Source organism: Nyctereutes procyonoides, unplaced genomic scaffold (genome assembly GCF_905146905.1).
Source record: "Nyctereutes procyonoides isolate TBG_1078 unplaced genomic scaffold, NYPRO_anot_genome, whole genome shotgun sequence".
Taxonomy (NCBI): Eukaryota; Metazoa; Chordata; class Mammalia; order Carnivora; family Canidae; genus Nyctereutes; species Nyctereutes procyonoides.
In genome coordinates, this window is record NW_026575146.1 from 82601700 (window position 1) to 82622982 (window position 21283).

Consider the following 21283-nt stretch of genomic DNA (forward strand, 5'->3'; position numbering starts at 1 on the left):
GTGTGTGTGTGTGTGTATCTCTCATGAATAAATAAATAAAATCTTTAAAAAAAAATAGAATGACTTCATGACTTGGTCACAGGGCCAGGTGGGAAACAACACCCTGTCTGTGTTATAGGATGATGCACTGTATGCTTTGAATCAGAGACCACTACATGGTACTGTTTGTCCCACAGCCAGAATCTATGGGTCTGGGAATCAAAGTAAGGAAGTGAGTCTCACTATAATAACTAGTAACTCACTAGAAAAATGTTTCCTTCTCTCCTCAACAATTTCAAACTCTGCTAGTTTGGAGATCTTAGTCCCCACGGGGAGGAATGCTTACCCTGGGGGCACTTAATTCCTGAGTTGGATTTCCAGGGCATATAGGTGGCTCAGTCGGCTAAGCATCTGCCTTTGGCTCAGGTCATGATCCCAGGGATCCTAAAATCTAGTCCCACATTGGACTCCTTGCTCAGAAAGAAATCTGCTTCTCTCTCACCTTCTCCCCCACTCCCTCCCTCTCTCTGTCAAATAAATAAATAAAATCTTAAAAAAAAAAAAAAGATAAGACTTCCACCTGGACATTTTGGGGCACTATGCCACTGAACCAAAAGGCAACAAAAGCCAAAGCAGCTAATCTATTGGCTGGAATGATTGATCCCTTACCCAGGTAAAACTGGGTTGCTTCTACACAATGGAGGCAAGAAAAACTAAGTCTGGATTCCAGGGGATTCTCTGGAGCCTTTTAGTACTTCCATGCCCAATAGTAAAGTTTAATATAAAACTACAACTGGGCAGCCCAGGTGGCTCAGCGGTTTAGCGCCGCCTTCAGCCCAGGCCAGTGATACTGGAGACCCAGGATCGAGTCCCACATCCAGCTCCCTGCATGGAGACTACTTTTTCCTCTGCCTGTGTCTCTGCCTCTGTCTCTCTGTGTCTCTCATGAATAAATAGAAATCTTAAAAAAAAAAAAAAACTACAACTGATAAAACGCAGGATGCCTGAGGACTCAAATCTTTTGGGAATGAACGTTTGGGTCAACTCAATCACATAAAGAACCCACAGCAGCTGAGGTTGTGGCTGAGAGCCAGGGAAAGATGGAGAGGGTAATTAAATAAGGAAGCTTTGGACATCAACTCTGACCATCTGACCAACTATGGAAAGGAAAACTGCATATTTCCTCTACACTTGTTACATGCAAGTGTTTATTCTAACCAATCCCTTCTCTCCTTCCTCTTTCCTCTTTTAATTTCTTTTTTATTTACTTATGATAGTCACAGAGAGAGAGAGAGAGAGAGAGAGGCAGAGACACAAGCAGAGGGAGAAGCAGGCTCCATGCACCGGGAGCCCGATGTGGGATTCGATCCCGGGTCTCCAGGATCGCGCCCCGGGCCAAAGACAGGCGCCAAACCGCTGCGCCACCCAGGGATCCCCCTCTTTCCTCTTTTAAAAGATTTATTTTAAAAATTATTTTAAAGATTTTTATTTGCTTGAGACAGAGCACACATGGTGGGGGAGGGGCAAGGGGAGAGGGAGAACAGACTCCCTGCTGAGCAGGGAGCCCTACTTGGGGCTGGATCCCAGGGCCTGGGGATCATGATCTGAGCCGAAAGCAGACACTTAACCAACTGAGCCACCCAGGTGCCCCTTAAAAGACTTTTAGATAGGGATCCCTGGGTGGTGCAGCGGTTTGGCGCCTGCCTTTGGCCCAGGGCGCGATCCTGGAGACCCAGGATCGAATCCCACATCGGGCTCCCGGTGCATGGAGCCTGCTTCTCCCTCTGCCTGTTTCTCTGCCTCTCTCTCTCTCTGTGTGTGTGACTATCATAAATAAATAAAAATTAAAAAAAAATAAAAGACTTTTAGATATTAAAAGTTTTTATTGGAGGTTTGCAATTTAGTCTTTGGGTAACAATATTCAGTGGGATTGTGACAGAATAAGAGAAGTGATTAGTATTGGCTGTGATAGATACAGTAACTGTTGGGACCTTGGTTCTTATTCTGGGGAAAAGTAAAACTCTTTCAACTGGACCAAGGATAGGGAAAAATAGTTTTATTGTTACTGTAAGAGAGCTCAAATGTGTCTAGGTGGGTGCCTATGGAATCTGAGTAGGCAGAGAGGCAGACAGTTTTACTGCATCCCAACTCCAAATGCACACTTCAACATATGCTCTGTGATAGACAACGGAATTCCTTTAAGCATTTCTGCTTTAAAGACAGCACACACTACAGCTGCCTGGCTGGCTCAGTTGATAGAGTGTGCAACTCTTGATCTTAGGGTTTTAAGTTCAAGTCCCACAGTGGGTGTAGAGATTACTTAAGTGTAAAATCTTTTAAAAAAGAAAAAAAGGATAGCACATTCTTAGGCTTTCTCAGTAGAGGACACTGAGAGACACTGCAGGAAAGTAGAGGCTTCCTGTAATTTTCAGTGCAGGCAGGCTGGGGTCCAGCATCCAATGGTGTGGGTGTGAGGACCTCCCACAGAACCTGCCTCAACCTCAGCCCAGCAACAGCCTTTCTAAGGCCACCTACCCAGATTCCTTTGATGAGCCCCCATTCAACCCCACACAGCCACCTACCTGGACTCCCTCAGAACCCCCATGCAACCTGCAGGCTGTTACCTGCTGGATTCCCTAGGCAAGCCCAAGTAGCTTGCACACAAGCACCTGTGGTCCAAAGGGCCATACACCAAGCAGTCATTCCTTCTGCAAACAGCTTTCCCACCCTCCATGACCTGCATGCCCTGGAGGCCCCTGCCTCTGCCAGCACCAACTCCCACTGCATGTCCACTCTACCAGTCACTGAACATCTGCTCCCCTGCCTACACTCCAGAGGCTTGTCTATTCATCCAGAGACTCCAGACTACTCTTGCCTGGCTAAGCTGGCAAACTTCTCTGTCGTCTAATGGTCAAATCATGCAAAAGTCTAAATCCCTTCCAATTTTTTCCTTTCTTCAGTAGTCTCAACACTAGGGTACTATAAAGGGTTTCCTTGTTTCTTACACTCTTTTATCATAGTTAATAATTCTTTATATTAAATGTTCCTGTTTAATCTGTTGGGTGGTTTCTATCTCCTGATTGAACAGCAATGTATGAGAGTTACAATTGTTCTACATCCTCATCAGCATTTGGTGCGGTCAGCTTTTTAATCTTGGCCATCCAGTGGGTATGTAGTGGTATCTCATTGTGGTTTTAATTTGTACTTCCCCTTATGATGCTTGATGGTGTGATATTGAGCATCTTATGGTGTAAATAAGCACGATCTAACCTTGGGAAGATTTTGAATTCACTAATAAAAATTACATTTAGAAATATTATGTAAAGGGATGCCTGGGTGGCTCAGTGGTTGAGAGTCTGCCTTTGGCCCAGGGTGTGATCCTGAAGTCCCGGGATCAAGTCCCACATCAGGCTCCCTGCTTCTCCCTCTGCCTAAGTCTCTGTCTCTCTCCCTCTCTGTGTCTCTCATTAACAAATAAATAAAATCTTTTTTAAAAAAAGAAATATTAGGATCCCTGGGTGGCTCAGCAGTTTGGCGCCTGCCTTTGGCCCAGGGCATTATCCTGGGGTCCTGGGATCGAGTCCTGCATCAGGCTCCTTGCAAGGAGCCTGCTTCTCTCTCTGCCTGTGTCTCTGCCTCTCTCTCTCTCTCTCTCTCTATGTCTATCATGAATAAATAAATAAAATCTTTAAAAAAATATCATGTAAAGAAATACTTAAGATGGACAAAACCATGGTATTAACTTTTTTTTGTTTTAAGGAAACTGAATATTATTTATTAACTTTAATATTACAAAACTTGTTCAAATGACAAGTCAATTTTATAATTCCAATTTAAAATATGGAATCCAGTTAGTAACTAGACTTACTGTTAGTTGAAACCTTACTATTTATATACACTATTGGAACAATTAGTGGAATATAAGATTTGATGCATTTATAAGTTTATAATTCTAAAGTCATAAAACTAATGTTAAGTATTAAGCAAAGAGTCATCTGTTAAATTGGCCTACTGTAGCTCTTAAATGGAAAAGTCTAACGTATTAAATTTACAAGCATAGTTTGAAAGTGTTAAGGGAATGTAATTGTTATAAAAACCCTCTTTAAAAGAGACTATTAAACCCTTTTAGACTATGCCACAGCCATGACTAAACCATGAGGGCAACTGTACTTAACTGGCAGCATATCAGGATCAAATAGACATGAATATAGAAGTATAATTTGTCTCTTAACCATCTTAAGGTAGTAAGTTACAGATATGATACCTTTTACTCCCAGATACTTCAGCACGTGTTTCCTAAAAACAAGGACATCCTTTTACATACTCACAGCACACTCATCAAAATCAGGAAATTAACACTGACACAATGTTACTGTCTAATCTACAGACTTTTTTTTTTAAAGAATTCACCCACTGTCCTACAAATAAAAAGAAAAAAAATTTAAATGATCTTTCTGAATCCCAGATTCAATCCACAAACGGGATCATCAGGTTTTTCCTTTTTTAAAAGTCATCTGTTAGAGACACATATGTAAAAATGAATTATGATGCTGCAATTTGCTTTAAAATACTTCAATAAAGCGAAAAAAGGAGTTGAATGGGGGCAAACACATGAAATACATTATAATGGTGATAATTGCTGAAGCTGGTGATGGATGGGTCCTTTCTCCCTTTTTTCTGTTTTTAATTTTTCATGGTAAAAAGGAAAATTAAGTATAAAAATACTTGGTATATAAACCCGTTAAAAGAAAAATCACAGGCCTAATAGAGTCACTTGTGCTAGGGCCCCACTTCAGTAAACCAAGACTGAATACCTAACCTAACTGCCGTTTCAACACCCCCAGGAATATAACCGTTAACCAGCCAAACTGGAATTCACTGGTCAACACTAGGAGGTAATCCCATAAACCCCATCCATTCCCCTTAGGAGACAGACCGGGCCTAAAACAGTGCATTCTTTGCTAATTCCCCCTTTTTCTTTTTTAAATTTTTCTCCCCAGGGGCCTTTCAAAACCTTTGCTTTTCTGTAGCTCCACGGAGCTCCCTTCCTTTCCGATAGATGGGGTTGCTGCCCAATTCAGGAATCATTTAATGAAATCTTTCAGATCTTCACATTGACTGGGCTAAACTTGTTTTTTAACAAGCCTATTGCTAGAAAGTAGTAAAAATAAGGACTCTTATTTGTTTATGTGCAGTTATCAGCTCAGTTATGCAATAATTGTGCAAGTTATTACCATCATTATAACGGTTAGCTCGGTTATGCTGTTCTATGAGCTCATTTAATGCTCACAACAAACCTTTGAGGAAGATCCTGATTTAGCTCCCACGTTACAGACACGGTAACTAAGGCTCCGAAGGTGCAATCACCCAGTCTAGGCAGACAGAACGAGAAGCTGGAACCTGGTTATCTGCGCCCTCACTCGCTCTCCAATACCATCTCCCGTAGGGATAGATCTGAGGCCCAGGGAGAGGAACTGCACTTGCCCCGGACGGGAATCTCCGCAGAAACAAACCAAAAATGCATTCCCTAGTTTCGTGCTCCTCCGCACTTGGACCGCAGAAATTCCGAGTAACGGATGCTTCGGACCTCTAGGCGCGGGGGCGGGATTGGAGCGTCCTCTCCGCGCGCCTGTCGCAGGAACGGGAATCTTCCCCCCCCCCCCCACGACCCCGGGACAAAGCTGTGACGCGGCGCGCCGAGGGCGTGGCCTGGGATCCCCGGGGAGGGGAGGGCTCCGGGTGTCCTTGGGTTGAGAGGGGAGGTGACATCGCCGAAGAAGAGGACGCACAATGAGGGCCCTGCGGGTGAGGGCCCCCAAGGGCCGGCCGGGGAACCCAACCTGGAAGCGCTCGCCCCGATGCGAGACTCACTAAACATCCCGGGATCTGGGGCCTTGGAACGTGGTCCCCCTTCAGGGTTCGGGCTCCCTCCTAAACAGCACGGGGCTCTCAACCCCGGCTGCTAACCCAAGGGCTTGCGAGACAGCCGCGGGCCCTAACACGGCCCAGCGCCGCGGTGTGAGCTCCTGCCCTTCATCCAGGGCCCCGTTAACATCTCCGGACTAGGCCCTGGGACCCTAACGCCCTTGCCCTCCCCGGACTTCTCAGGCACTATGCAAACCCCCCTAGGCGCACGGACCCAGGGGTGGAGCGTTCCCGTTAATCTAGGAAAGCTTCCCTCCTTAAAAAAAATTAAATAAATAAAAATAAAAATCTCGGGGCTTGGACCCGCAGAACAAGTCTCCTTCTGGGTCGGCTCCTCTTCCGAGACCCTCTAAACAACCGGGAAACCTCTAAGCCAGACTCGGCGCGAGTCCCCTTTTTCTCTGGGCCTTTCTGGACAGAACCCCTGCCTTGCCTCGTAGTGGCGGCTCGGATCTTGCCGCTGAGACACAGGAAGGGCCGTCCCCACGTCCAGGCCTCAGAGGGCCCATCCCCTCACCCCGCCCCCCCAAGAGCCAGACCCCTTGGGGGCACCCTTTCTGGTGTCTCCGACACCCATCCCCTCCCTCCCCGCCAGGTCTCCCAGGCGCTGGTTCGCTCTTTCAGCTCAACTGCCCGGAACCGCTTCCAGAACCGAGTGGCTGAGAAACAGAAACTCTTCCAGGTAGGAGGAGCCGGGGGCGGGGCGAGGGGAAGAATCCAGACCCCTGGCTTGGTCCTGGAGCACACACAGTAGGGACAGACTGGGTACAGTCCACCGTACCCCTTTCTCACCCGATGCCTCCACCACCCAGGCGGACAATGACCTCCCGGTGCACCTGAAGGGCGGGGGAACGGACAACATCCTGTACCGAGTGACCATGGGGTTGTGTCTGGGGGGTGAGTGCCGGCTGCTACCGCATGAGCTGCTGGGGGAGGAGGCCGGCTCGCGCTGCTTCCCGGGCTGAGCTTTGCGGCGAGGGCTAGTGGCTGGGCTGGGGCTCAGGTAGGGGATTGGGTTGCGAGCTGACCAGGTTTGGGGACAGTCCAGGAGTTGGCACTAGCATGTATGGAGGGGACACGTAGGGCTTGGGCTTCTTCCCCAGGAGTGGGGGGCCCAGGCAGGAATTGTGGAGAAAGCCGCAGCCTAGTCTGGATCAAGACTATGGGATTCTCCACCTTAAGTGCAGTTTGGGAAGGGAGCTGGAGCCTGACTTGGGGCTGGGATCCAGACTGGTGATTGAGGAGCCTGCAGAGGGGCTTTAAAAAACTGAGATAGAGTCCAGGGAGGCAATTAGGATCTCACCCTGTGTCACCTTCCTCCCTCCCTAGGCACTGCCTATAGCCTGTACTTCCTTGGCTGGGCCTCCTTCCCTCATAAGAAGTGAGACCAAGAAGCCTGGAGAACCTGAACAAGCATCAATAAATGTGCTGGCTTTTTGGGGAACCCAGCCCAGCTGTGGCCTCCGTTTGTTTGCCCGCCCCTGGCAAGCCCATCCTCCCACCAGCAAGGGATTGTGACACCAGGACAGCCCACTGCCCCAGCCCTGAGCCCCTCGTGCTAGAGGATTACTACAACTACAAAGCTACTCCCAGGATATTGCTGCCTCTCAGCCCTCCTGAGGGGCTAGGGACCCCTACGGTCCCCCTGGGCTGCCTCTTAGGGCCTGGGGATCTGGGATCACATCCTGGAATTCCAGAGGGGGCTCTATTCTAGGATGGCAGCCCCTCTCCCTCCAGAGCCTCAAGAGTAGGAAGGAAAATACTGAACAGGATCCATGACACAACAGAGGCAGAGGCAAGTGAGGACAGAGCCAAGAGGAAGCAAGCATGGCCTTGGGGAACAGAGCTAGGGTGGGGGGTACTGACATCTCCCAAGAGCCTGGAACTTGCAGCAGAAGCAGAGACTGTCCAGGCTTCTGGGTCCCAGTCTCAGCCTCCACAGGGAGCTCAGCAAGAAAAGAGTACAGCTCAACTAGAATCCAGTATGGGAAAAAGGACAAAGACAAGAAAAGGACTAGGAAACATGCAGATCCAGGCCTGGGGATACAGACTACACCACCCCCGCCACTAGGACCCGACTTCCCTCTGCCCCTGACAGAGACAGAGCCTCCCCTCAACTCTCAGAACAGGAGGCAGATTTTAGAGAGAGCAGCAACTGGGGTGCTTTTATTTCCTCCCGGGCCTGGCAGGCTGAGAGCAGAGTACAGACAAAGGCACGGTGGCGCCCGGGCCTGTTATGGCCTGGAGTTTGGCTGCCAGGGTGGTAACTGTGAACAAGTGTGCCAGAGTGTGTAGGGACTGGAGTGATCTTCCCGAGACTGAGAGAAGGGCCCTTGGGGTGTGGAAGCAACATAACTACCGGGTTTGGCACAGGTGCATGACAGGGGTTATGGAGCGGGTGTGGGATGGGTGTGCCAAGGGTGGGGTGACCCTCAGGACAAGGTGTGTTAGAGTGTCTCAGAGCCAGGGGTAACTCGGGGCATGGCTTGTTGGGGCATGTTGGGCCCTGGCTATTGGCTGAGAAGCCGAGTGCCAAGGGCTGGGGGAACCAAAAGACCTGTGGGTCAATAGGACCCATGAAGACGAGACTGCAGACTGGCTCGGCCCTGGGAGAGACAGAAGAATCCAAGGTGACTCCTATAGCGAGGCGATGAGGGGGCAGGTCTGGGGTTCCCATTCAGGAATACATAGTCAGCTGCAGCCACTGGGGAGAGGAAGGCACAGGGTGAGGAGCAGGGAACCAAGGAATAGCTGACACCTTTCTCTGTCCTTCCCCAGGGGTTGTTGGGAAATAGGAGGGAGGGAGTAGTTGGTACATGAGGCTGAGGGGGGGGGTGTCCCTGCTGGGCACCCACATCTCAGAATGAGAGCTCTTACCTCCTGGATGTTCACCTGAATTTGTCCAGTGCCATTCTTGTCAAGAGATTTGAAGGCACCTAGAGAAGAAAAGGTTTGGGGGATTTGGCTCTTAGGATAAAACATGCAGGGGCATCTGGCTGGCTCAGTTGCTAGAGAATGCGACTCTTGATCTCAGGGTTGTGAGTTTGAGCCCCATGTTGGGTGTGGAGATTAAAAATAAAATCTTGGGGCAGCCCAGGTGGCTCAGCGGTTTTGTGCCACCTTCAGCCGGGGGACATGATCCTGGAAACCTGGGATCGAGTCCCACGTCAGGCTCCCTGCATGGGGCCTGCTTCTCCCTCTGCCTGTGTTTCTGCCTCTCTCTCTGTGTCTCTCATGAATAAATAAAATCTTTTAAAAAATAAAAATAAATAAAAATAAAATCTTGAAGAAAAAAAAATAGGGACGCCTGGGTGGCTCAGTGGTTGAGTGTCTGCCTTAGGCTCAGGGTATGATCCCAGGGTCCAGGGTCCAGGGATCGAGTCTCACATCGGGCTCCCTGCGAGGAGCCTGCTTCTCCCTCTGCCTGTGTCTCTGCCTCTCTCTGTGTGTCTCTCATGAATAAATAAATAAAACCTTTAATAAATAAATAAATAGGATAAAAATGTACATATGGAACGATGATAACGACTAGCACTTGGGGCACGGGTCTTGTTCAGTTGGAGCATGCCGCTCTTGATCTCCGGGTCATGAGTTCAAGCCCCACATTGTATGTAGAGTTTACTTAATAGTTTTTTTCAAATAATATGAAAAAATAATAAAATAATGGCTAGCACTTTATTGATTTCTTACTCTGTGCCAAGCACTGTATAAAGTGCATTCCATGTATTATTAACTCATGTAATCTAATTCTGAGATAAGTGTTATTTTATTTTTTTTTTATTTTTTTATTTTTTTAAACGATTTTATTTATTTATTCATGAGACACATAGAGAGAGAGGCAGAGACATAGGCAGAGAGAGAAGCAGGCTCCATGCAGGGAGCCTGATACAGGACTCAATCCCAGGACTCTAGGATCACGCCCTGAGCTAGGGGCAGATGCTCAACCACTGAGCCATCTAGGCGTCCCCTCCATAAATGTTATTTTAAAACAAGGCATAAATAAATAAATAAATAAATAAATAAATAAATAAATAAATAAATAAATAAATGAAATGAAATGAAATAAATAAAATAAAATAAAATAAATAAAATAAAATAAATAAATAAAATAAATAAAACAAGGTACAGAGAAGTGAAGTGATGTGAAGAACTGAAGTGATGTGAAGAACTGAAGTGATGTGGTCCAGGGACATGAGGATTGGAAGCCAGGCTGTGAGCCCCTCGATAGTGGCCTCCATATACTGACCTGTATGTACCCCACCTCTGCCCAAGCCCCAGCCTCCTACAGACCTCTGAGGACCTAGCCATCCAGTTCCACCCTCAACTGGCTACTGGGAGGAAGCTCTGAAGGCTCCACTTCCTGCTCCTACTGTCCGGTGTAGTCCCCACTCACGTCCTGAAACCCGACTCTGTATTCCCCACCCACAGCCAAACCTGGGTCTACACTGTCTTTGCTCCCTCTCTTGCTTACCACCCTCGGGTGTCCACATACATGGTGTCCCAGACACTCCTTACTGCAGTTCCTACTGGCCCTCTTGGTGGTAAATCCAATGGCCATTTCTTAGACCTTCTCATAAGTGACTTCTCTTCACGTCCCTGACATACCTGCCCCTTTTTCTCTACCCATGGTTTTATTTATTTATTTTTTCTACCCATGGTTTTAATGCTTTGCCCTCCCTGGGCTCTTCCTCAGCCAAAACTGACCCTGACCTTTCTCTGACTAGAACCTGCTATGGCTCTCCACTGCTCCCAATAATTGTCTGAGCACCCCTGAACATGACACTCACAGCCGTGCGTGGCCTGACCGTGCCCATTGCTCCTGCTTCTTTTCCCACAGTTCTCTCAGATCCGAGTTCAAATTCTGACTTTGCAACTTTCTGCCTGAGTGGCTGTGAGCAAGCAGTGTTGCCTCCTTGAACCCTAGTTTCCTCCCCCAGAAAATGGCGACAATAATTCCCACTTTCTCAGGGTGTTCTTAAGGATTGAATGCATTTGTGTCCACAAGAGCCCTCGCAATCCAGCCCCTACTGACTCCTCCAGCCTTATGGCTTTGTATCCCAGACCCCTCCAGCATTCAGAACTGAGTTCAACAAACACCAAAAGCACCACCTTCTCTTTCCCTTGGCACAGGCTGTTCCCACAGCAACACTCATCTCCACTCTCTCCCTGGGGTCACTCCTCCTCATCCCTCAGGACTCAGTTCACACATGTCCTCCTCCAGGAAGCCCTCCTTGACCCCTTAGTCTGCATCGGGTGCCTCCTAGGTTCAAATAGCCCCCTGAGCTTCCCTAGTCACAAATCTACACCCACTGCTCCTCCCAGGCCTGATCACTGCCCTGCCCTTCCCCTGCCCCAACTATAACCGTTCGGGGCTGTCACTGCCTGGAGATTTGCCTCTTCTCCGCTGGACCGTGAGTGATGTGAGGGCAGGGGCTGGGGCTGCTGTGGTCCCTGGCATTGCTTGCCTCAGGATCAGGCTTGAAGGAAACTCTGGCCAAAGCAGGTGGAGCAAACCCCCACCTGGGAAGAGAGCTGGGGTATCACTCACGGAACATGGCATCCAGCCTGACCAGGCAGCTGATGAAGTTGTCAAAATCCATGTTCCCTCCTTCATCCGAATAGCGTCGGATGATCATGTTGTAGAGATGTTCATTCAGGTGGAACCCTGAGAATGGTTTCATGTCTCAGGTGTGGAGGCCACAACGCCCAACCCGCTCCCACCCCTAAGATTTAGGCTTAGACCAGCTCACTGGGGACCGCTGTACCAATCCCACCCCCAGTCAGGCCACCTCCCTGCCAGCCGTACCTGCTGCCTCAAAGGCCCCCGGGAGTTCACTGCTGCAGATGGTGCCTGAACGGTCAACGTCAAATTGTTTGTATATAGCCTGCGTGGGGACAGACAGGTAAGGATTAAACTGAACTTCATGGGGCACGGCCTGAGGGTCTTGGTGCTAGGACTTTGAGTTCACCACGTACCTGCCACTTTTTGATGTTGTTCCACAGATACTTGAATTCCTGGAAGCCCAGCTTGCCTGTGGTGTCACTCTGGTGGAAGTGTGTTAAGAATAGTGTGACGGCTGTACCCAGACACATGCACTGTATGCAAAATGACCAGGCAGGGGAACCTGGGCTAAAACCCCAGCTCCTATCCCAGCTGTCACGTCATCTTGGATATGGTTTGACTTTTCTTTTTATCCACACATAGTTTAGTTCATATTTCTTTTCTTTCTTTTTTTTTTTTTTAAGATTTTATTTTGGGGGTTCCTGGCTGGCTCAGTTGGAAGAGCCCATGACTCTTGATCTCAGGGTCATGAGTTTGACCCCCACACTGGGTGTAAAGATTACTAAATATTTTTTTTAAAGATTTATGTATTTATTATGATAGAGAGAGAGAGAGGCAGAGACACAGGAGGAGGGACAAGCAGGCTCCATGCTGGGAGCCCGACGTGGAACTCGATCCCAGGACTCCAGGATCACACCCTGGGCCAAAGGCAGGCGCCAAACCGTCGAGCCACCCAGGGATCCCCCTAAATATTTTTTAGTAAAATATAATTAAAAATCAATCGATAAGCATAACCATGGGGAATTATATTGAACTTCTCTAAACTATAAATTCCTCACCTGAAAATAGTAACTAACTCATTTATAAAATTCTTTTTTTGGGAGGGCAGCCCCGGTGGCCCAGCGGTTTAGCAGCGCCTTCAGCCCAGGGTGTGATCCTGGAGACTGGGGATGGAGTCCCACATCAGGCTCCCTGCACAGAGTCTGCTTCTCCTTCTGCCTGTCTCTCTCTCTCTCAATGTCACGAATAAATAAAAAAAACAAAATCTTAAAAAAAAATAATTTTTTTTTTTTTAAGATTTCATTCATGAGAGACACACAGAGGCAGAGACATAGACAGAGGGAGAAGCAGGCTCACTGCAGGGATCCCAATGTGGGACTTGATCCCAGGACCCTGGGATCATAATCCGAGCCAAAGGAAGATGCTCAACCAAGGAGCCACCCAGGCGCCTCTATAAAATTCTTAACAGCAGTCTAATTTCATAAACGTCAGCACATGGGAAAAACAAGGGTATCTTGGAACCCTAAGGAAATAAGGTGATGATAGTAAAGACCTGCTGGATGGGACACCTCGGTGGTTCAGCAATTGAATGTCTGCCTTCAGCCCAGGGTATGATCCTGAAGTCCCAGGATCAAGTCCCGCAATGGGCTCCCTGCATGGAGCCTGCTTCTCCCTCTGCCTGTCTCTGCCTCTCTCTGTGTGTCTCTCATGAATAAATAAATAAAATCTTAAAAAAAAAAAAAAAAGACCTGCTGGGTTTGTGATACAAGCAGAATGAGATAAAGCCCTTAGCTCAGGGGCTAATATTTGACAAACTCTCAAAAACAATGATGGCCAAGACTTATCAAATTACCTAGTACATGCCAAGTAGTGCTAAGCTTCGCAGGAACGTCACTTTTCTCACTAAGTCCTTAAGACACCAGCCTCACCAGTATTATTCCCCAGTCAGAGAAAGAAACCAATTCAAAGATGAAAATCTACCTATGATCATAGTAGCAGCTAACGTGTACAACCACTTACGATGTGCTATGGCTATGCATTGTCCTAAATAAACCTTTTGCATGTAGCTCCAATTCAGTTTCACTATTATCATTCATTTCATTTTATAGACTGGCAAATTAAGGCACAGAGAGGCTCCATAACCTCACTAAACAGCACAGCCAAGCATGTAGAACTCTGTGCTACATATGTATGTGATCACATGACAATATATAGGTGCCTACATTTCCCCTATGTGCTGAGCATGCATGTATCCAAGATCAATTAATGATTGGCCCATGTGCAAACATGCATGTGTGTTCCTGTGAACATGCCTTCACATATCTTCACCTATACAGTGTGCCTTGCATATATGTGCATGTATATAGGCATACCTACAGCAGTTATAAGCTTGGGTTCTTGGGGCACCTGGCTGGCTCAGTCAGTAGAGTGTGTGACACCTGATCTCTGATTGGGGAGTTCAAGCCCCACATTGGGTGTAGTACTTATTTAGAAAAAGAAAGAAAAGTAAAAAAAGAGAAGGAAGGAAGGAAGGAAGGAAGGAAGGAAGGAAGGAAGGAAGGAAGGAAGGAAGGAAGAAAGAAAGAAAGAAAGAAAGAAAGAAAGAAAGAAAGAAAGGAAGGAAGGAAGGAAGGAAGGAAGAAAGAAGGAAGAAAGAAAGAAAGAAAGAAAGAAAGAAAGAAAAAGAAAGAAAACAAGCTTTTTTTTTTTTTTATGATAGTCACACAGAGAGAGAGAGAGAGAGAGGCAAAGACATAGGCAGAGGGAGAAGCAGGCTCCATGCACCAGGAGCCCAACGTGGGATTCGATCCCGGGTCTCCAGGATCACGCCCTGGGCCAAAGGCAGGAGCCAAACCGCTGCGCCTCCCAGGGATCCCTAAGCTTGGGTTCTTGAGCCTAAAAGACCTGAGTCCAAATTCCTATCCTGCCACTTACTTTGTAAAGAGTAACCTTCAGACAAATGATTGCCTCTCTCTGAGTCTCAGTTTCTTGACCTACAAAATGGACTAAAACAATTCTGCCTATTTAACAGGGCAGCTGTGAAATGCCAGCTGTGATAGCTGAGGTTACTATTTATTGCCACACGTCTGGGTGTGTGGTATTGAGTGTGTGTTCTGATATATGTATGTCCACATTTGTGTGTATGAAAGCTACACCCTGGCTGTCCCAACCGTGCTCTCACAAAACTCCTTCACCCAAGGCTTCAGTCAGATTGCCCCCAAGGATACATCCATCACGGCCACCATGCTGCGACATGTGTCAATGCCAAAACCATCAGTTTTCAGATCAGGATCTGTGGGGGACAGATTGAAAGTCAGAGGCCAGAGGTCACAACTACCCCAGCAACCCATGACTCAAAACCTGTCCTATGTGTTGAGCCCAACAACTCACGTCTGGTTACGACCTTGTTGAGAATGTTCATGAGTTCTGTGGCACTGACTTCCATGTCCTGTGGGGAAAAGTCAGGGATGGTTAAAAGGGAAGAAAGTCATGAAGGAGAATGGGGATTTTTTGGGGATTGCCATTTTTGGGGGTGTGTGCAAGGGCAGCCCAAAGGAAGACGTGGAAGACTTAGGACAAAGATAGGGGCCCAGGGTTACTTACATCTCCAGCCAGCTGAGCAAAGAGCCTCCGGAACTGCCGGACCTCCTCGCTCTCATTGGCTTCAATGTTGGAGTAATGGGTGCGTGGAGGCTGCAGAGGGAAAAGATCTCAGAGCAAGTGGTGGAGGGGCGCCCGGGTCAGGACAGCCCTTGGTGGGAAAGTCGGAATGGGCTGAGTGGCTGGGTGATCAAAGAAATGAGAGATGGTCAGAAAGCAGGGAGTGGCTATAGCTAAGACCCTAAGTTTGGGGACCTTGACAAGGGAGAGATTTAATGAGTGGAATTTCATAAGGGGGACAAAGGGACAATGATGGGTGCTGAAAAAAGCCTGGGAGTGAGAAGCTGGGTCCCCGATTATAGAGGGTGGCTTACCGGAGGCTCTGGGTTGTACTGTGCAGCTGCCTCACTGAGGGGAGAGAGTAAGGGAGTTAGCGCCAGTGTGCGGAGCCTCCAAAGACCGAGCCCAACCCCTCAAACTCCAGCCCACCACCCTCCCCACCGGCTCCTTCTGCTCGCCTTAACTGCCCTCTTTGCTGCCCTGGTTGCACCTGGTAGGAAACTCAGAGACCCGTCCTTACGGTAGGCCCCACCCCGGCCAGGGGACACCTGCCCAATGACAGATTCCTCAACAGGTCACTTCATAGAAGCTCTGACCCAGCTCCCTGGGGCTCCATCCTCCTCAGGCCCCTTCTGTCTAGGAACCTGCTCCGTCCTGTGGCTTCCTGAACACCCGTGTCTTCCCAACATCCCACCAGCTCCAGGAGTCCCCACCCCTTCGAGGGGGCCACGGTTAATGAGGCCCCTGGTGACAACAACCCGCCCCACCTCCACCAGGTCGTATTTCTAGCCAGATCCACCTCCTTCAGGATCATCTCCCGCATCCCATTAGGCCTCGGCCTCTGCTGGGTCCAGCGCCCCACTGACCCGAGACCACCGCCACGCCGCGCCCACAAGGCAGGCCTGGCCCGGGGGAGACACGGCCCGGCTCAGCGGCTCCGCCCCCCTAACGTTCGTCTCCCGGCCGCCGGGAGGCAGGCCAGGCCGCGCCCCCCACTAAGCCCCACCTCCCCGAGCAGCGCCCGTCAGATCGCCCCTCAGCGGTCAGACTCCGCCCACGTCAAGCGCCGCCTCCTGAACTGCCAGCGGCCCCGCTACGGCCCGCGCCCTCGAGGCGGGCGGCCCAGCCTCGTAAGACGGCAGGTCAGGCTCCAGGTTACCTCCATGTACTCAGGCGGGACATGCTCCTCCGCCGGGCCCCGCCCCTCAGGCCCCGCCTTACCTGATGGCACTAATGACCCCGCCCAGGATGCGCATGGCAGTTCCGCCCCCGCCGCCGCCGCCGCCGCCGCCGCCGCCGCCTCCTCCGCCGCCGCCGCCGCCGCCGCCGCCGCCGGCTCCGCTGATCAGGCCTCCGATCACATTCCCCAGGCCCCCGCCCAGGCCCCCGCCTCCCCCGCCGCCGCCTCCTTTCAAGAACGAGTTAACCAGGAACATGGCTGCGATTTAAAATTCCTGAGGGGGGGGAAGAGGGGGGGAAAGGGGGGGGTCAAGGGGCCGCATCGCCACTGAGCCCGCTCCTTCCACACAAAAATACGCATTTCTGGCAGCCGGACTTGGGGAGTAACATGAGGCCTCCGGGCAGGGACTCATGCTCCGGCTCGGGCTTGAGGGTGCGTTTGGGATGGGGTCTGGGGTTCTGGAGGAGGGTAGTTTTCGGATGGGTGGGACAGGGACTGAAGATCGGGTTTGAAATCCCCTCTGGGTCCAAAGGCTCTCCCTCCTTCTGGCTTGAGGGCCCCTGGACTGAGTCTGTGCGTAGGCATCATTAAGGGTAAGGGTCCCGGTCTGGGGGGTTCTCCAGATGGGGGCCCCAAGCTGGTGCAAGGCATCTTTGACATGTCTAGGTACTCGAATCAGATGGAGCCGGAGCCCCAGAGCTGGGTTTCGGGGTCTTGGGCGGGTCAGGGACGCCGATCATAGATTCTCCACTTGGAAGGCTCTGGGGCAGGGTTCAGGAAACCCAGAAATGTGAGCTTGAGGGTTTCGATACTCCCAGCAGCGGGTTACAATGTCGCCGCTGATTCTGCGGGCTCGGGTCTAAGATTGTGGGTGTGAATCCCGGGGCCTGGGATAACGGGGTTCCCATTAGAATTGGGAGAACGGATCTAAGGATCGTGGTTCTGGGGACCCTACCCTGGGCAGAATTTGTAGGAGTAACTCTCAAATCTCCGGGCTCGAACTTTAGATCCTGAGGCAGAGGGTGGAAGAGTCCCCGGGGGGGGGGGGTGGATAACCTGGTGCCGGACAGAACTGGGGCTTCCGATCTGAGATCATGGGTCTGGGGGGGGACCCCTGAGACCAGAGCTTAAGGGTGTTGGATATGGGGGCCGCAAGGACCGGGGTTACGGAGTACAGGGCTAATCCAGATCGGGCGCTCACCGCCTCGCTCACTCGTCCGTGGATCCGTTCGTCCGCGCTGCTCCCGGGCCTCCGGCCGCGTCCGGCTCCGCAGGGCGGGGCGGGTGACTCAGGCTGCGGGCGGGGCTGGGCTCTGTGGGCGGCCCGACCGGCCTCCGCGCGGTCCTAGAGCCGGCCTGAGCTGCGCCTGCGCGCGCCGGACCCGCCTCCCGTGACCCCGAGCGGCCGCCGCGGCTCCGCCCCGCTCGTTTCCTGAGCTGTGGGTGCGGACCCCGCCCTGCGCTCCGAGATCCGAGGTCTTCCCGGTCCTTGAGGGAGTGCGGTCGCCGTGCCCGGGATCCCCCTCTAGTGTTGCAGTGTGAATTCTGGCCCCACAGCCAGCCCCCGTGCGCCCCGCGGTGCCGTTTTCGGTCCGCTGGGAAGGGGACTTCGGGCCCGCGGCCCGGATCCTAGTCCGGTCGCCACAAAGCATTTGGAGGCCCGGATGCTCGGCCCACAGCCCGGGGACCGGCGCCCGCATTTGGGGCAAGGGGCTAAGGCTGGACTAGCTTTCCCGGGGCCCTGCAGCAACCAGGTGGCGGTCAGACTGCAGGAAGGACTTCGCCGCCTACAAAAGTTTCCTGTGCCTCCTCCCCCCGCATCCTTTTACCCCCAGTCAGCGGCGCCAAGTGTCGCCTCCTCCTTCCCATCTCTAAAGAGGGGCTTGGGCACCCGAACAGTCACTCTGGCCTGGTTTCTGAAGCTAGATGTCCCCAAGATCGGGCGGAGACGCAGGGGGTGGGGAATGCAGAAGCGGGCAGGGCAAAGGGCGGCAGCCGAAGCCCCACTGGGGGCCTCCAAACTTCAGGGCTCCTCAGAGGGAGCTAATCTGGCTCCCAGGCCTTCTGGAAAGTCTGGCCCCCTTCGACTCTCCCCTGGAGGCTGACTTAGCTTGAGTCTGAACCCTGGCCCTGACATTTAATAACTGGGATCCTTGGGCTCTGAGCAAGGCTGTTTTGTTTTGTTTCATTTCGTTTTAGCAAGGATTTATTCATATGTAAAATGAGAAAGGTTCCCATTCCCCCTCAGAATTGAGTGGTAAATAAGGTTAGTAAAAAGGAAACATTGTGTGTGCCTGCACCCATGCTGCTGTTCCCTCCTCCCGCAGCCCACCTGGATTCCTCAGGTGGTTGACTGACCTACCCTTAGGTGATACTGATAAAAATAAGGGCCAGGCACTCTCCTGAGTACTTTACATATAACCTCACATGCCCTTGTAACAGCCCTCTGGCGTGGATATTTCCATTTTACAAGTAAACTGACTGAGGGTAAACTCCCTAGCCTGTAACCTTAACCACTACCCTAATGCATTGACTTCAATAATATGATTAATTTTTCTTAAGATTTTATTTATTTATTCATGAGAATACACAGAGAGGAGAGAGAGAGAGGCAGAGACACAGGAAGAGGGAGAAGCAGGCTCCGTACAGGGAGCCCGAGGTGGGACTCGATCCAGGGTCTCCAGGATCACACCCTGGGCCAAAGGCGATGTTAAACCGCTGAGCCACCCGGGCTGCCCAATATGATTAATATTGGCGCTCCTGACTAGCTGAGTTGGAAGAGCATGAAACTCTTGACCTCGGGGTCATGAGTTCAAGCCCCGCATTGGGTATAGGGATTACTAAAAGGAATAAACTTAATATAATTAATATGATAATAGCCTAGATAACAAGATCACATCAGACAAAACTGCAGTAGCAGCCAGGCCAGGGAATTGCTACAAGCCTTGCCTATGAGGCAGGAATTTACAGGAGAGAAAAATGGAGGCCGGGTGGGTCACAGAGGATGGCAGAACCAGGTAGGAATCTGGGCCTGGCTGAAGTCAAAACTTGGTGACGACTAATCCAAATTCCCTTCTTACCACACCCTTCCCTACCACTCTGGAAAGCTTCCACTGCCTGCCCTCTCCAGGGCTCCCTGCCAGGCCTTTGCATGGGCCATGCCCTCAACCTGAAACACTCCCGCCTTTTTTACCTGGTGATGTAGGTACTCAGGTCGCTCAGGACTCACCTCTTCTAGGAAGCACTCCCTGTCTCCACCCCAACCTGAGACTGGGTGAGGCTTGCAGTTGCTGGCTTGCAACTTACACTCTCTCCTAACACGCTGCCACTCACTGGCATCTAGATCAGTCTCCCTGTCCTTTTAACCCTGGCCCGCTCCAGGTGTCAGGCCTTGGTCCTCCTCTGTATCCATATGGCTCATGCCATAGAGGATCTCCCCCCACATGCGGGGTGTACAGTCCATCTCTAGGCTACTAAGATCCAAATTTCTGTCTTCAACCCAGACACCTCCAGGCTCCTACAAACTGCATTCTATTCACCTTCTCTGTAGGGGTCTTAGAAGTGTCTCAAACTTCACACATCCTAAACTGAGCTAACTTCTCCCAAACCTGCTCCCTCCCCCCTTTCCCCATCTAGGTTGATGGCACCTCTGTCCTTCCAGTGACTGAGACTGCACAGCCCAGGATCATCCTGACCTCTTTTCCACACCTGTGCCAACCCGTCAGGAAATGTTGACTCCACCAACACTGCCCCAGCCCGGGACAGTTTCCATCCTCCTTGACCTGACCCCACAGCAGCTCCTCCCTGGGCTCTGTGCTTCCTGCCTGCCCTCACAGTCTGCTCCCCATCCACAGCCAGAGGGAGCCTGTGATACCCTGAGTCAGGTCTGGGCCCTCCCCTGGCCACACTTCTCTCCTGGTTAGAGTCAGTCCTCACCATGGTCACCCATGCTAGTGATCTGTACTGTCACCTCTCTGACCTCACCTCCTCCTCCTTAAGAAAGTGAGAAGAAGCACTACTGGCACCTCAACCTGGATGTACCCAGCCCCCTTGGAGGCCCTGCAAGTGCAGCAATATCCAAAGAGCCCACCTCCTGGTGCCCTTGAGGGCTGCTACCCCATTACCAAGGCCCTCTCTGGCCACACCTTAGTGCCTCAAGTCTGCGCATCTCGTGGTCTCAGGAAGATCCTTTCAGATCTTTGATTTCACCCCCCACTCCCTGTTGCACCCGCATGCTGCCTCTATCATTTATCACCTGCTAACATGGTGTATAGTTTACTCATTTATCCAGTTCCTTATCTTTCTCCCCCACTAGAATATTAGCTGCTCAAGGGATTGCTGTCCATCCTGTTCACCGCTGGGTACTGAGTTCCTAGAACAGTGCCTAGCACACCTTAGAGGAGATAGTACAGCAAGCATACTAAAGTCCTCCACCATCTTCCAGATTCCTTTGAATTCAGACATGGTTATGACTTGTTTTGGCCAATAAAATGTGAATGGAAATATCGGGAGTGTCTTTCTTTCTTTCTTTCTTTCTTTCTTTCTTTCTTTCTTTCTTTCTTTCTTTCTTTCTTTCTTTCTTTCTTTCTTTCTTTCTTTCTTTCTTTCTTTCTTTCTTTCTTTCTTTCATTTTATTTTTAAGTAATCTCTATACCCAGTGTGGGCCTTGAATTTACAATCCCAAGATCAAGTTGCATCCTCCACCAACTGAGCCAGCCAGGTGCCCCTTATGTAATGTTTATGCCCAATGTGAAGCTTATAGTCATGACCCAGAGATCAAGAGTTGTATGCTCTACAGATTAAGCCAGCCAGGTCTCGTGAGAGTGTCACTTTTAAATGTCGAATTTAAAAGCCAGTGCAGGTGGCACCTGGCTGGCTCAGTTGGTTAAATGTCTGCCTTCAGCTAAGGTCATGATCTCAGGGTCCCCCCACATCGGGCTCTCTGCTCAGCAGTGAGGCTGCTTCTCCTCTCCTGC

At 50.5% G+C, this 21283-nt stretch overlaps 2 protein-coding genes across 2 annotated transcripts; one reads left to right on the plus strand and one right to left on the minus strand.

Moving 5' to 3' along the window:
- Positions 1 to 5671: 5671 nt before the first annotated feature.
- LOC129500365 (cytochrome c oxidase subunit 7A1, mitochondrial) lies at positions 5672 to 7352 on the plus strand. The gene is made up of 4 exons (XM_055310745.1): positions 5672 to 5784; positions 6500 to 6586; positions 6717 to 6801; positions 7234 to 7352. Exons 1-4 carry the CDS (start codon positions 5770 to 5772, stop codon positions 7287 to 7289), a joined length of 243 nt encoding a protein of 80 aa, XP_055166720.1. The 5' UTR covers positions 5672 to 5769; the 3' UTR covers positions 7290 to 7352.
- Positions 7353 to 8041: 689 nt separating this feature from the next.
- CAPNS1 (calpain small subunit 1) lies at positions 8042 to 17597 on the minus strand. The gene is made up of 11 exons (XM_055310739.1): positions 17509 to 17597; positions 16349 to 16581; positions 15442 to 15475; positions 15071 to 15160; positions 14858 to 14915; positions 14695 to 14759; positions 11881 to 11949; positions 11711 to 11789; positions 11453 to 11569; positions 8782 to 8840; positions 8042 to 8608 (listed from the first exon to the last, which is right to left on the minus strand). Exons 2-11 carry the CDS (start codon positions 16561 to 16563, stop codon positions 8582 to 8584), a joined length of 813 nt encoding a protein of 270 aa, XP_055166714.1. The 5' UTR covers positions 16564 to 16581; positions 17509 to 17597; the 3' UTR covers positions 8042 to 8581.
- Positions 17598 to 21283: the final 3686 nt, after the last annotated feature.

What these genes read in the sequence shown, in the direction of transcription:
- LOC129500365 (XM_055310745.1), top strand. An exon ending in AGAAACAGAAACTCTTCCAG is followed by an intron (nt 6,587 to 6,716) that starts GTAGGAGGAGCC and finishes TCCACCACCCAG; the next exon opens with GCGGACAATGACCTCCCGGT. An exon ending in CATGGGGTTGTGTCTGGGGG is followed by an intron (nt 6,802 to 7,233) that starts GTGAGTGCCGGC and finishes CTCCCTCCCTAG; the next exon opens with GCACTGCCTATAGCCTGTAC.
- CAPNS1 (XM_055310739.1), bottom strand. Translation starts at nt 16,563, where the DNA reads ATGTTCCTGGTTAACTCGTTCTTGAAAGGAGGCGGCGGCGGGGGAGGC. An exon ending in GGGGGCCTTTGAGGCAGCAG is followed by an intron (nt 11,570 to 11,710) that starts GTACGGCTGGCA and finishes AACCATTCTCAG; the next exon opens with GGTTCCACCTGAATGAACAT. An exon ending in TTCAGGTGAACATCCAGGAG is followed by an intron (nt 8,609 to 8,781) that starts GTAAGAGCTCTC and finishes TCCTCTCCCCAG; the next exon opens with TGGCTGCAGCTGACTATGTA.